The 16,116-nt window shown below is 29.1% G+C and overlaps 1 protein-coding gene across 2 annotated transcripts; it reads right to left on the bottom strand.

Moving 5' to 3' along the window:
• Positions 1-1,014: 1,014 nt before the first annotated feature.
• Positions 1,015-14,743, bottom strand: LOC119611226 (AP2-associated protein kinase 1). Of its 2 annotated transcripts, XM_037966740.1 has the most exons (9): positions 14,623-14,743; positions 14,334-14,467; positions 13,714-14,266; positions 12,879-13,648; positions 11,900-12,267; positions 11,584-11,835; positions 2,548-5,436; positions 1,247-2,487; positions 1,015-1,173 (listed from the first exon to the last, which is right to left on the bottom strand). In XM_037966740.1, exons 1-8 carry the CDS (start codon positions 14,731-14,733, stop codon positions 2,312-2,314), a joined length of 5,253 nt encoding a protein of 1,750 aa, XP_037822668.1. In that variant the 5' UTR covers positions 14,734-14,743; the 3' UTR covers positions 1,015-1,173; positions 1,247-2,311. The 2 variants fall into 2 exon arrangements, with proteins under 2 accessions (XP_037822668.1, XP_037822670.1); XM_037966742.1 differs by lacking the exon at positions 1,247-2,487 and having other exon boundaries at positions 3,653-5,436.
• Between the last annotated feature and the right edge of the window lie 1,373 nt (positions 14,744-16,116).

Here is a 16,116-nt window from a genome sequence, read left to right on the forward strand (position 1 = left end):
TTTAATTTTTATACTTACAGAATGTTTCAATATTTTTTTTTTTTGATTAAAACTGCGACACAAATAAAACAACTTTAATATTTTGTTTTTATTTCTTGTGTGTAACATTGTTAAACAATTTTACTTTATTTTTTTTATTAATTTTTAAATATTGTATGTATGTATATATTATATATATTGTATGTTGATAAAATTATTTATTAATAAATTGTTATGCAATTAAAAAAATATATAAATATAAAAAATAACAAAATTAAAAACCAATTGTTAAATGGAGAATACAAATGAAAACAATAATAAATTAAAAAAATAAACTTTGGTTAGATAAGGTTTTTTTAAATAGGGACTCTAATATTAACAATTAATTTTAGTGTTTAAAAGTGTTTTTAAAATATATATATTTTTTAAATTAAAAAAAAAAACTGAATTAAATATGTAATAAATTTAATAATACAATTATGTATCCGTAGTGTTAAAACGTTAAGAAATAATTATAAATGGAATATATATTTTTTGTGTTTAAAATGTAAAATAAAAGCAGCACTTTAAAAGCAATAATAATAATAATAATATTAATATTTATAATAAATTCTGATTGATATACAAACGCATAACGAGAGTATAATTCATAATAAAATATTAAATTAAATATATGTAGTTATATGTATTTAAATAAATGTTTATGTTTTAATTATATGTATGTATGTTTTAAAGATAATAATAATAATAATGATAATTATAAATTCAACAATAAAAGGTATAAAGTGTGTGAAGTGGATTTAAGATAATTGTATATGCTAAATATAGTTATAAGAACGCAAGTATTTAATTTAAATTTATATTTTAACGATTAGATTTGACAATTTATTAAATTATATATTTTAGTTTGTTTTGAAAACATTTATCAAACTTTTAGTTTCTAGTTTTTTGTTAATTTTATATAGAAATATAAATATCATATCATCACTTAATACAATTAAACCATAAAAACTTGTTTTTTTTTTTTCGATAACATTTTCTTAAAAAGTTTTTATTTTTTTTAATAGTTCTGCTATAAAAGACTGTATAAAACTGTGTGTCTGTTTGTTATGTTTTTTTTTGTTTGTTCTGTGTTTGTTATTAAGCATAGTACTTTTAGTGTTTTTAAGGCTTCTTTCTTTCTTTTTATCCATACTGTAATGATATTTGGAAATAATTAAAATAAAAAAAAAAAGAAAATTATATAAAAAACAAAACATAATTTTACCTTATAAAATTAATTGTATTAATTTTAAATTAAATGTTCGTGTTGTATACATTTTAATTATTTTTTTTCTTTTTTTGCTTTAATATAATTTTGTATAAATATATATTTTAATATTATTTGTGGTAATTATTTTAAATTTCTTATTTTTTTTGGTTTTTTCTTATTTGTCTTCTAAAAGCTTTTTGAGTATATTATTTAAGGTTAGGATTTGTGATTTTTGTTTTCTTTTTTTTCAAGTTTCTGCAGTTTTTATTATTCTAAAGGCATTTTTTTACTCGTATTTCTTTTTAGTTTTATATTAAAGAAAGCCTCCGCTGCCACAACAACACATTTTTTGGGAGGATTAATAGTGTTTATGATCATCATCAGTCTTGCAAAAGAGATTTTTAAACTTTTTGTTCGATTTAAAAAAAAGAAACAGTTTTAAAATTTCTTTGTAGCAATTCGCTTGTTTTTTTGAGATTTTCAAAAGTAGTTTTTATACAATAAGTATTTTTAAATTGTTTTAATAGTTATCATTTTGGAATGTATAGTTTAATCGTTATTGACATAAATTATGCACATTCGATATCTGTTATTTAAGCAAATCGGGAAAAGTTACTAATTATAATTAATTAGATTTGGTAAATTTTGTGGTTACAAATTGACTTTCAGTTGCAAATCACAGCTGTTTTTCATGCATTGAATTAGAAAATTTTAAATTAATTCTTTTCACACAAAAAATTAATTGAATTAAATTAAATTTATATAGCATAATATCGAATTTGCAAATATGTGGATTACGTTAAAAATTTCATCCGACTAAATATTAAAAAAATATTAGCCTTTACTTTACATTATCAAGAAGTGAGTTCAAATCAGAGTTTAAAGAATTAGTTTCAACTAATAATGCTTTTATCTTTAGCACCTTTCTGTATATAATAATTGACTGATTTTAGAAAGACATTATTTCTTTTTATTATGTGACGTCGTCGTCGAAGACGATGATGATGATTTTAATACTTTCTGAAGGATTTGTTTGAATTCCTGTTTCAATGACTGTTTTGTCACTGGTTTAATTCTTTTCTAGGAGAATAGATTATTGCGTCTCTTCAAAGAGCCAAATTTCTTTTCGGCTTCTAAAAGAGCCTTCTCATTGCGTACAACTTCAAAGGGTAAGGCCTGAGGAGCCTGAGACATACGACCACCTCCGTCCATTTCTTGATCCGAAGGAAAGTCTTCGAAGGACATATTACTAAAGCCTGTTTTAACGGAATTTTTTATAGAATTCGATTGGAAGGAAGAATTACCAAAGGATTTACCCGAAAAGGATTTCGAATGTTTTTGTGTTTGTGTAGTAGTAGAGTTGTTAGTTGCAGTGTTCGATGACGATAACATGTTTTCGTAATCTTCTTCGTCATCAAATTCATCAGTGTGAGATTTGTATTTGGAACGTTGGTGTTTCTGTTTGGGGGGGCACATACTTAGCGAAGACGATGATGAACCTAAAGCAGATGTTGTAAGGCCGGTATTGGTAGAAGACAATTGCTGGTGATGATTATCACCGGAAACTTTCTTGTAGGAATTTCCTTTAACTTTTTGTGACAACTTTGCTGGCAGAGTCCTTACGCCCAGATGGCTCTTTTTTTCTTTGTGTTTTGTGGCTGGGGCTGCTACTGCTGCCGGTGTGTTTGCTATTGATAGACTGGTGGAGGAGACTGATGTCTTTGCTGAATCCATGTCGGCATTATGTTTAGCATGCAAAACAACTGGCTCCTCTTCATCGTCTGGCGTAAAGTCCGAGCAACGTTCTTGAGAGATTTGAACAAAAGCATTATCAGCTATGGGAAACATTGACTGTTCACTACCAGGGGAAGCACACAAATGGGGAGGTAGTGCCTGACAAGTAACATTAGCTGCGGGCAAGTTGGTAGTTGTCTTCCCGGAGGCATTTAAAGAAATTTGCATAACCTGGGAATTGCTCGGAGTATTTAAGTCAACAATTTGTTTAGACCTTGCAGAAGCATTGGGAGGAGGAATAATCACATTTACATTTTGTGTTTTAGGTATTTTAGTAGCTGAACCACTCAAGACACAGGATGATGCTAAAGGCGGCACATTAACATAAGTAGCCAAGGGAGTAACATTAACATTCACATTCGTTTTTTGGTGTGAAGCAAACTTATTTATAGGAATCTGGTGTTGTTGTTGTTGTGGTGTGGAAAATGTCGGTTCGGGTGTTTTATTAATTATAATAGAGTGATTAACAGTTACAAGTTGGGGCCTAGATTCATGTTGTATTGTTGGTGTTGTATAGGTCGTAGAAGTGGAAGCGGTAGTTTTAACTTGTACAATATTATGGTTTTTATAGCCTTTCTGACAACTGACAATGTCTGGTTTAATATTATTAATACATTTACTAATTACCTGAGGAAACGGCTCAGAATCAAATAAATCGCGCTGTTCTGTTGCTGCTGTAGTTGCGGACACTGCCGTTGCAGCTTTGGGAGCAGAGGTCTCTGATGCATTTGAGGAGATAACTGTTACCATGCCATAATGAGACGAACTTTGTATGTGTTGGCTGTTTGTTACTTTATCATTAGTTTGTAATTGTTGCTGGTGGTGTAGCTGTTGTTGTTGCTGTTGCGGCTTAGGTTTTATAGGATTAACAAATGGATTAAATACGGGTTCATTGAACTCATCCAATACTGTATGAAGTGGCGTTAAATGTTCTATAGTTTGTGAAGACGTTAGTGTAGCTGCTCCGGCTGCTGGGGCTGTGGGTGTGTTCATATGAAAATCTGAGAATGTTGTCTTCATATTTTTAACTGGTGTAGATGTCCATATTTCTGCAGTTGGATTTAAAGCAGGTTTAACTTTATCTGCCTCCAAAGATTTCTTACGAGAAGTAGTTTTAAGTGGCAGTCCCTCAGGCATTTTAAAAGGAGCCATAGCAAAAACATCCAATTCTTCCTCGGGATCAGTTTTAACGATTTTATTAGCATTATCGACTGCATCTAGAGGATTATGTGGTATGGGCTCATCAGAACTAGAGGTTTTATTATTAGAATCTGTGGAATCACCCGAATTGTAAGCCAATTCATCATCAAGTAATAAAGGTTTATCACCCAATTTATTAATGAATTCACTAGAAGTGGGACTTAGCTCATTTTCTTCACATGCCAGTTTACCAGCAACGTTAGCAGCTGTAACTGCATTTCCCTCATTATAGGCCGCTTGTAAAGCAGCAATGCGATCTTTTTTACGCATACGCACTTTAACGACTACACGACTAATGTCATCTTCATGTGTAGTCACTGATTCACACTCTGCATGATAAGCCGAAGAGTTACAAGTTTTTACACTCTCACTTATGCCATCCATATCGGGACGTTTTAATTTTGCATTGCTTCTTAATACACTGTTCATTTGATTCTCATCAAAGTAATCGTCATCTTCAGCTCGTAGATCAGATGCTGAGCCTATGGAATCAGCATCTTCATTGTCTTTGTTAGCCTCATCGGCGGCTGCAACAGCCGCTGCTATTTCTGCTGCCTGTTGTTGTTGCTTCTCGTGTTTCTCTAAAGCAGCATTTACTTGCTGCGCCACTTGCTGAGCCGCCGAAGAGGGTCTTTTGGTAGTGGTTTTTTCTCTTAGTTTCTTAACAATCGGTACTTTAATTTGTGTCTTGTCCACTTTGTGATAGGCTGCCTGTTGTATTTTGTGTATAGTATCTGGTATATTATTGGTTACAATTTGTTTAAAGATGGCCTTTTTGGAGGTGGTTATACCGGCACTGTAATCCTCCTGAAAAAATTCCGAATCCGAATCGTCTGATGTGGGCTGATCATTACTGCGCAATTTTTCATATTTATTACGATCTTCCAGTGGAAGTTTAACAAAACCTCCCGAAGCTAATGCCACCGAGGCTCCACTCAAACTAACTAAAGCATCATCTTGATCTTGTAGTAAACCACTGCCACCATCGCCAACACAACCGCCTTCGGAATCGGTTTTAAGATTATTTATAAGCGAAGTCTTTTCTTCGCTTGATACCTCTAGTGTGGGTGACAAAAGCCATTTGGAGGAAGTTGATGAGGTAGTACCACCACCACAATAGGCAGCACCCACCAAACTGTTGGGATTTATTGTAGCTGTTGTATTTGTTGTAATGCTGCTGCTGTTGTTGTTGTTACCCATAAAGTATTTAGCTGTTAAAGAAAATTAAGTTCTTTTATGTGATAAAAAAGAAATGAACTGAAAATTGTGTAAGTATGTATGTACGGCGAGAAGGAGGCGGGAGGATTTGAGAGAAACGGTAAGTGTCTGTGTGTGAATAGGTCGGTGGGTGGGTGGATGAGTGATTTAGTGTTATTGGTTAAGAGGTGGTTAAATAGATAAGATAATTCGGTTAAGTTGTAGAATATTCTATTTTTAAGTCTGTCATTTCATTTTATACAATCATCACTTTTTAATAAGATTTATTTACTTTAGGAAGTCTTGTAATGCTATATTTTCTCACAATAATGGCGTTCAGCTATTAGTTTACTTAATAAACATCGTTCTCACGACAATTGCATTTTTAATACTCTGCCAAATATTGTCAACTTAGGCTTAGTTGTAACAACAAAAAATTTGTTTTGTTTTGTTCAATTACATGTTCATAACAACTTTTTGAAGACGTTTTTTTCAATTTGTCCTAACAACTTCTTGAAGACGCTTTTTCCAATTTGTCCTACTATGTGCTGATTATCACAAAATTCCGAAAATATTTCCTGGCTATGTGAATGTTATTTATGTTTTATATCTATCTACCTATCTATTTAACTATCTATCTATCTATCTATCTATCTATCTATCTATCTATCTATCTATCTATCTATCTATCTATCTATCTATCTATCTATCTATCTATCTATATCTATCTATCTATCTATCTATCTATCTATCTATCTATCTATCTATCTATCTATCTATCTATCTATCTATCTATCTATCTATCTATCTATCTATCTATCTATCTATCTATCTATCTATCTATCTATTTATCTATCTATCTATCTATCTATCTATCTATCTATCTATCTATCTATCTATCTATCTATCTATCTATCTATCTGTCTATCTATCTATCTATCTATCTATCTATCTATCTATCTATCTATCTATCTATCTATCTATCTATCTATCGACCTATCTATTTAACTATCTATCTATCTATCTATCTATCTATCTATCTATCTATCTATCTATCTATCTATCTATCTATCTATCTATCTATCTATCTATCTATCTATCTATCTATCTATCTATCTATCTATCTATCTATCTATCTATCTATCTATCTATCTATCTATCTATCTATCTATCTATCTATCTATCTATCTATCTATCTATCTATCTATCTATCTATCTACCTATCTATCTATATATCTATCTATCTATCTATCTATCTATCTATCTATCTATCTATCTATCTATCTATCTATCTATCTATCTATCTATCTATCTATCTATCTATCTATCTATCTATCTATCTACCCGCGGAAAATATTTTACTTTTGGTTGCTTAAGTAGGTTGCCCAATTTAAATTTTTCAATTGTATGGAAGCTATATACTGTGCCGATTTATACCGAAAGTCATTACTCGGTTATGATTGTTTTTATTTAAGATTACTGTAGAAACACTGTAGTGTATGAAGTAGACTAATTAGATGTCCATACTTTACTCAACAATACTAAACTTCTTTAAACCTGAAAAAATACATTTTATGTTATTTTCTACACCCCTTGTAACTCATTGGAGAATTTTTAAAATATTACCTTTTTTAAATTAAATAAAAGCTATATTTTTGTGTTAAAAATGTACAACAAAGTCAATGGATGGGTGTGGTAGTAGGTATATATGTATAAATGAAAATGGGCAATAGACATTTGTTACAAAACTTTGTTATTTAACAAACTGTTAATGAATTTCTGAATTTATAATGAATTGTGCATTGTTTCTTTTCATAGAATGAAATAGACTACCAGGCATTAAATTTGAGTGCTAAAAATTATAATAAACATAAAATATAAATAAATAAATTATAAAAAAAATGTATATAAAAACTTGGGTATTATGGAAAGTAAAAAGAAATGTATCATGGACTTGTAAAAAAGCACTGAGACACATAGGTTTAAAGGATAAAGAATAAAGGTTTTTTTTTTTGAAAATGAAGTTGAATGTTAAATGACAAACAACAATAAAACTTAAAATTATAAATAATTAACAAATAAATAATATTGTACAACATTTAAGGCCAATGAAGTTATTAAAAATAAAATGAATTTTAAAATAAATTATATAACAAAAAAGAACAACAACAATGTAAATTTAATATAAATAATTTTGATTAAGTACAATATTTGTATAACAAAGGAAAAAAAGAATATAATAAGGATAAATTAAATAACTAATGTTTTTGGTTTGTAAAGAGGCTTTCTTTGAAAAAGTAAAATTAATTTGATTATTTTCGTTTTTTTTAAGTTTTTCATAAATATAATTTTAATTTATTTAGTGAAATATAATATTTTCATAATAATGCATACATTTCATTATAACTTAAGCTAATTATTTGTTTATTTATTCATTTATTTATTTATATATATTTACTCATTCTTTTGTAGTAAACTAATTAATTGAGAGAATATGTATGTATATTCAACAAATAATCAAAAACTATATAATTTATTATTTATATTTTGTTTCATCCATGTTTTTTTGTTTTTCTTTTTGTTTTGCTTAAATCAAACTTATTGTGGCCATTTAGTTTATTTATAATTGATATTTTGTATTTATATATAGTAATAATTTGGTTATAGTTTATAATATATTAATAATAATATAAATATACACAATGTAGATTTTAATATTTAATTGAAAATATATATTTATTAATTTGTTGTTTTTTTAATAAGAATATAGTTATTATAGCAAAAATATTTAATCTTTTGAATAACTAATTTCAATTCGTTAATTCCCTTTAATTCTTCAATCCTTACTAAAGTGTGTTTGATTGCTTTATTTATTATTTTTTTAGTAGAGTTTTGTTTTTCTTTATTGTTTAATATTTTTTTTAATTGTAGATTTTTATAATTAATGTTTAAATAAATTCACATGAAAGCAATTTTATTTAAATGTAAAGGAACTCGTTTTTTAAATTTTGTAATAACATTTTATTATTAAACTGCTGTTAAAAATAAAAATATATTCTGAGCAATTTTGTTTTTTTGGTTTTTTCGAAATATTTTTAGGGTAAATATATTTTAAAGGAAAGGTATAAATAAAAAAATACTCTGTTTAAGAGTTATTATTGCAAAGAAAGTGCAATTTTTTATAAATTTTGATTTAATATTTTGACAATTGAAAAATAAACTTACACAGTGCACTTATATTTGTACCCTACACCGGTTTATTGAGTTTTTTCTGTCCAATAGGCCCTAAACGCTAGGATTTACCACAAAAATACAGTTTGGTATTTTAATCGGTCCACATTAAGTTTCCCTTCATAATATGACTTTAATGTTCAGGCTTAAAATACCAGTAGATAGATTTATTTTAACTTAAACAAGTTTTTGTATGAACCAAATTTTCTCTTTATAAGAATTGGTATATAATTATATCTACCCCTATATAACCCTTCTCATTTTTATGGGCAATAAGTCAACATATTAGGAAAAATTCAAATTATTTGTTATTAGAAATTAGTCATTCTCTGGAATTCTGAAAATTTCGTTTCATATTAAATCTCTCCATAAAGACTCTCAAATGACTGTAGCTGATATAAATATCAATACTATTTGTGGCAGGAGTCGAGCCCATTTGTATGCGGAAAATGTGCAAAATTAATTATACAAAATTTGAGGACTGTAGCTATTTTAGATTTCCAGATATACGAGTTAAAGTTTATACTGTTTAGAGAAGTGCCACGCCCACTATTTCTAGACCGCTTTATGTGAACTGAATATTTACGAATATTGAAATTAGTAGAACAAAATTTGTGATCTTTAACTATTTAGTTACCCAGCTGTACAAATTTACTTTTTATTTGAGGTGCTAATTCACCAATTTTTGTCCCAAACATACAGATTTCATTAGAAGTTTTGTGGATTTTTCCATCATGCATAAGATTTTTATTATTTACATTGTCAGTTTGCTTTTTTATAAAATATTTAAGTTCTGTTATACGTACAAAGTTTCAAAACTTTTCCTATTATAATTTTTGTTTGTATTTTGCATGAGAGGGGCCACGCCCACTTTTGCTAAATTGCATTTTTTGTCTGTACATAACTGTTATTAAATTTAAAATGCAGTTCTAACAATTTCAGTTTAACCTACATACGATTTTATTTTTTTTGGCATCTGCCACGCCTATTGTTTCTTTTGGAAGGCTATTAGTATCTATTTAATATTGGAGTTATTACGCCCATTTTTATTATAAATTTAAATACATGTACAAAGCTCTATTTACATGGTTCCATGTCTACAACAGCTATTACGCCTTTTTAGGCTCAACTGTTGTGCAAATTTAAAGGATTTCAACTGCTATAGATATCTTATAGTTGCCACGCCCATTAGACAGTTTAAACCGAAAAAATAGTCCAATCATACAAGAAGATACTAGCAAACATAAAAGGAAATCAGTCCAGTGTTTTTACCATCTATATAACAATTTTTATAAATGTATATAGAAGATAGGTGTAGGTTATCATATGTTCAGCTTTGTCTTACAAGGTTAGGTTAAGTAATATTTCTCGAAATTCTGCTGAAGATTTATAAAATGAAATTAGATTTGGTGATTGCTTTTCTTTTCATAATGCACTAGATATTAATTCTATAAAGGAATTCAGGAAAACTGATCAGTTGATTTCAGAAAGTGCTTGTTTTGATAATGTCTGAAATTTGTGGAAAAACATAAATGTAACTGTGCTGTGAAAACCTATGAAAAGTATTTCAAATTTCTTCTCTCTTAACTAAGCCTTTGGCTAGGACTAGCGGGACATTAGAGTATCATTTAATTGTTAAACAATAATTTAAAATAAAGGTAGAACCTAAAAATCTTTAAAGCAATGTTTAATAATTTTCTTCTTATTAATAACAATTGTCTTAATATTGCCATTTTAATTTTAAAGTGAATTTTTACAAAAGCCTTACAATTTTTTGTTGTTTTTTCTGTTGAACAAAAACTAAATAATTTGCTATTTTAATTATAAAAAAGGAACTTAAAATAATTTTATAAGTATTTAAATAAATTGTGCTAAATTTTAATTACAAAGAATTATTTAATGATTTCGTTTTATACAATGTGATATGCCAAATAATATCCTTGTTTAAATAATAATAATAATAAATTTAGTTTACAAGATTTTATTAACAAAGACAAATTTAAGAAAAATACGCACAAATGTTTTATATATAATTTTCTTTTCATTTGTTAGCTAAAAACCACAACCAAATTTTGTTTTAATAAAAATATATATATAATTTACAATGTTATCAGCACAGTTTTTAAATAAAATATTAACAATTATATAATTATACATATTAAAAAGACCAATGTAAAACCACCACTATTTTGAAAGTGTTAGATTGTGTTTTTTTTTTGTTGGTAGGTGTGGGATGATGAAAGAGACGCAAGTGTGGTAATAATTTATTATTTGATTCTTAGTTTTAAAGTTAGTTTGAAATTGAAATTATCTCATATTATAGTTAAGTTTTGTTTGGTTGTTTTTTGTTTTTTTTCTTTTTCTGGTTAGAACCACAATAAGTTAAGGTTTGTATTTAATAATAGTTTGGTTATTTATACTATTTTTTTTTTGTATAAAGAGAGAATGTGTGTTTAAGATGTATTATCTAATTGATTTTCATCTTTTGAACGAAAAAAATCATGAAGAAGATTAAGAAGAAAAAAAGAATAAAAACGTTTTCCTTTAATATTTTTTTTTTTTTTGGTTTTGGTTATATAAAACAAAATTAAAAAGTAGCAAGAAAAATTTAACTGGGAACTGGTTTCGGTTAGAATATTTTGTAACGAGAACATAAAGTAGAAAACGTAAAAGAAGAGTATAAAACCAAAATAAGGATTAAATTAAGCAGATTTAGCCATTACACTAATGGATAATACAAAACCTTAAAAAAATCATAACACTAAAGCTTAAAGTACAGCTCTTTAAAGTGTTATGTATTTCTTAAAGCTTGCACAAAGGCTTTGGTTTTTGTAAGGGGGGAAATCAGGAGGTTTAGAGGCAAATTTTTGTAGTATATTTAGTAAAATATTAAAAGAAAAAAGTAACAATAATAAAAATTTATGCTTTACCTCCAGTTTTGCGTAAAGATGCGGCTTTTTCCCTTAAGCCGGGGGGCAAACTAAATGGTGCGGAACCGAAGGGATCCTCAGGTATTGATGGAGCTATTGCGGCGGCATTAACTGCTGCTGTGTTAGGTGGCGGTAGAGTTGTTGAAGCCGTTTGTGAAGTATTGGAATTGACAGAACCAGGTGTAGCAGCCATATAATTTGTTTCAGTTGGCGTTAGGGTCGAAGTAGTCGATGCAGATTTTGCGGTTATGCCTACAAAAGAGAGAATTTGAAATATTATATTTTGTTAGATTTTATGTAATAACTTCAAACTTACTTCCTTGACTGCCTCTTTGACGTATTTTATCAAACTCTGCCTCAAATATATGATCCTCAGTCATTTGACCAAAAGGTTGCTCCTCAAATGGATTCCAAGTATCAACACGTGCTGCTATAGTGTCACCCATACCAATACCCATAGAGGCACGACTCATTTGTGATGTTTGTGTTGTTGTCAGTTCGGCATTTGACACCGAAGATTGCGTGGCAGGTGGTGCAAATAAACCGGGATTAGAGCCACCATAATTATTGCTTGTTAAGCCAGTATCACCAGCACCCCCACTGCCAGTAGATGAATTACCACTTCGGCTTTTAACAGATTGATCATAAGGTGCTAGAAATTGTGAGGTCTCATTGGCAAAGGTTCTGTGTGTTGGATTTTTTTTTTTTTTTTTGGAAACAGTTTGGGTAGTTTATTTGAGGGGTAGTTTAGACCAGAGAAATAGTTTTTGGTGGTGGTGCATTAAATGTGCCATGAAATGAAAGTAAAGTACAATATGATAAGAATAAAAATATTGAATAAAACGAGATTTATTTTTTGTTTATATAGTTGCCATAATATCAATAATACGATATTCTTTGCGGGGCCTAAATGCAAAAGAAATAAATATATATTTGTTAAGAAAATAACTAAAGAATAAAGATTAAACAAATTAAAAAAATAGTAAAAAAAACTGACATTATTTTCTAAATGCTTTGAAAATATGTATTATTATCGAAATGATGCACAAATATTAAAAAAACTCTTGTAATATAATATTTACTTAAAAAAGAAATTAATGTAAAACAGTTTTACATATTTTTAAATTGTTAAACTTATTAATGGCTAAAGATTATATAATTGTGGTATAGTTATAGTTTTTCCTAGTTATTGTATTATTACACAGCTTATATGAAATAAATGACATAACATTTATTAAAGAAAAGAAAAGAAAAAAACAAGAACACAGACGCATTAGTCATTAATAAATACTCACTTGTTGAAAGCAGATGTGTCACTAACATTACGACGATGGCCGGAAGCATTGCTAATGTGTGTGGATTTTGGTGGCGAAAGCAACTGAGCAATTGTATTGTCTCCACCACTACCATTACTACCAACGCCTACCGCAGCAATAGTTGTAGTAGCGGTTGCTGTTGTTATGGTCGTAGAATCTAAAGATGTAATGTCAGTTACAGTGCTTTTAAGCACTTCCTCAGTTGTGCCAGCAGTTTCGGCAGTTTGTAGTTGGGGTGTGGGAGAAGCTTCACTAAAAGGATCTGGATAAACGGATGACTCAAATAGACTATTTAAGATCTCCGGAGCAGCAGTATTCTTTGTTTGTTTTAATGCAGCAACAGCAGCAGTAGTAGTGCTAGGGACATCTGTGGTTGCTTCGGTTTGAGTTTGTGGCTGAACTGTATTTGTTGTGGCTTGAGCGGGTGGTGGTGGTGGTGGTATTGTGGGCGTTATAGCGGGAAAAATAGCTTGGAATTGTTCGACTACGGGTTGTTGTGGCTGTGGCGATGTAATATTGTTACGGGGTAAAGGACTAGGAGGTAAACCCAAGCCCAAGGATTTTTGAGGAATAGCGGCAGACGAACCCTTTGGCCTCTGACGCGGGGCTACACTTGTGCCAGACTCAACTATGCCTACTGTCTGAGGTTTGGCGGCTTTGGCAGCAGCAGCTGCTGCCGATAATATACGCTTGGCTTCTGACTCAAAAGGAGGCACAGCTAATTGATCAAAATTTACTGGAGGCGATTTCTATGGAACAAATCATACTTATTAATTACACGTTTCTGTTAGTAATCTTTAATGTCAATACTTACATGCAAATTTTGTACAGGATTATCTTTGCCAGCTAAACGAAATGCTACTTCACACACTTGCCATATATTTGGACGCTTATCTGCATCGGGTTCTAGCATAAATTTTATAAGTTGATGCATTCCTTTGGAATATTTAGAATTGTCAGGTATGGAAAAGGTACCATTTTGTATTGCCAGAGTACTTTCGCCGAAGGGTAAATTGAAAAAACACAATTTGTAAAGCAAACAACCTAAAGCCCAAATATCCGCCTTTGTGGTAATACTTTTACCCCCGTAAAGATCTACCATTTCTGGTGCTCTATAGGAGAGTGTGGTATATTTTTGAATTTCTTCTTCAACCACAGTAACACCATGCTGTTGAGGATTTAGTATTTTAGCAGTAGCCGAACCAAAATCACATAATACAAAATTGCCTGCATCGTTTTGCAAAATGTTTTCCACTTTCAAATCACGATGTATAATGGGTGTTTGACAGTAGTGCAGCCGAGAAACAGCTTCAGCAATATCACAGAATATTGTCATGACTTCTTGTTCATTAAAACCAACTTGTAAACTAAAACAGAATTTGTGTATTAAAAACAAAAAGGAATTTATACGCAAGGATAACAGGCACCACCTACCGTGCATTCATCATGGCCAGCATATGATGTTTACAGTATGGCATTAGTAGTAAAACCTCACAAACACCATTACCAGTTGGTGTTATACTCGAATCGACATAACCAATAATATTTTTATGACCACTTAAATTACTCTGTTTAAGAAGAAAAACGGATTTTTTTTTTTAATTTTTTATATAAATGCCTTGCTTTCAAACAGACTTAGTTGCAAGTTTAATTGCATGGAATAAATTTACTTAAATTTGAAATTCAGACATAAAATTTAAGTTATAGGTTTGTGTGCACTTACCGCTATTTGTATTTCTCTTTTAGCCACATTCAGATCATGTTCATTGTTAACATACATACGCTTGAGAGCGTATTTGGCATTGCCTGTATTGGCTTTTGCCAGAAAAACCATTGCAAAACCACCTACAAGAAGAACAAAATAAAACAAAAACATTTAAAGATACAATGGAAAGGAAAATAGTTAATGATTTTATTATTAATAAGAAATATCATATAAATTAAGTTTTAAATATTGAAATAAATAAATGAAGTATAATTCTTTTATTAGAATTCAATATGGTTCTAGTAATTTTTATAAATTTGTTATCATAACTAATTATTTGATAAAAAGTGGATTTTATGGAGAATTTTGGAGTTGTTCGAGTTGTGCTTTTGTTTTGTAAACTTTTGATAAATTTTATCTCCGTATATGGCGATTCTAACATGGAATGATTTTATATATAAAAAGGAAATTTTTAGGGGAGAAAAATGAAATTATTATAAATATTTTTGTTTCTATTCTACTTATTTTTGACTTAACGACTGATTTGAAAATCTATAACAAAGCCAGACAAGGAACTCTCTTGGACTTTTGTGAAAGTAATTGAAACAAACAAACGGATATGCATCTATAATTCAAAAACTGCATATGGGATTTAATATAAATATTGCTATAAAACTATAAAATTTATGTCATTTCTAAGCAACTGAAAGTCGGCTTATATTACACAGATGACTTTCAAATGAATATAAAAATAAATAATGTATATAGCTAACTATAGGCGATCTTTACATGAGTCATTTTAGAAAAGTAAAAAAGGGCCGTAAAATTTCAAAATGCTATAATTATATATCAACTAAAACAAAAATACTTGTTGCCAGGCCTACTAACTAAACATTTATAATTAATATTTAACCAAAGAACTTTTTTTATCATGTTTTCGTGAAAATATTTTTGTATATAACTGTTTAAATTAAATAAATTTATAATATGTACTTTCACAGTGATTTAAAGATTTTTTTAATCTCATCATTTGTTTTTTGTTTAAATTTGAAAAAAAAAGAGAAAGACAATAAAAGATACATATTTAAAAAAAATAAGATAAATTGAAGTAAATAAAATAAAAGATATACCTATACTGAGATAGAGTGAAAAGAAAACAAAAAAATGAACTAGATGCCAGCGAGCAGCAGCTAATGATGTGACTTTATTTTGCTTATGTTGTTATTATAACAATTAAATCTACACGCAAACATTATTTATTATTGAATTAAAATTTTATGTTACAATCATAAAACATTCAACACACTATAAACGACAGACAGCAGAACCTACACACAATTGTTTAAAGAAACAATTACAATTAATTTAGTTTCATATTTTTTTTCATATTGGAAGTCGATTTAATAAGAAGATTAACGTTGTTTTTGAAGAGAAAAATTGGTTTCAAAATTGTGAAATTTAATACTTAATAATTTCACAATGTATGAACGCTTTCATTTAAAATATACCGCA

Source organism: Lucilia sericata, unplaced genomic scaffold (assembly GCF_015586225.1).
Source record: "Lucilia sericata isolate MDLA Ls3-8-SP2 unplaced genomic scaffold, ASM1558622v1 Contig001392F_arrow, whole genome shotgun sequence".
NCBI classification, from domain to species: Eukaryota; Metazoa; Arthropoda; class Insecta; order Diptera; family Calliphoridae; genus Lucilia; species Lucilia sericata.

What these genes read in the sequence shown, in the direction of transcription:
- LOC119611226 (XM_037966740.1), bottom strand. Translation starts at nt 14,733, where the DNA reads ATGGTTTTTCTGGCAAAAGCCAATACAGGCAATGCCAAATACGCTCTC. An exon ending in GACACATCTGCTTTCAACAA is followed by an intron (nt 12,268 to 12,878) that starts GTGAGTATTTAT and finishes TCCAACACACAG; the next exon opens with AACCTTTGCCAATGAGACCT. An exon ending in ATCTTTACGCAAAACTGGAG is followed by an intron (nt 5,437 to 11,583) that starts GTAAAGCATAAA and finishes TTTCTTTAACAG; the next exon opens with CTAAATACTTTATGGGTAAC.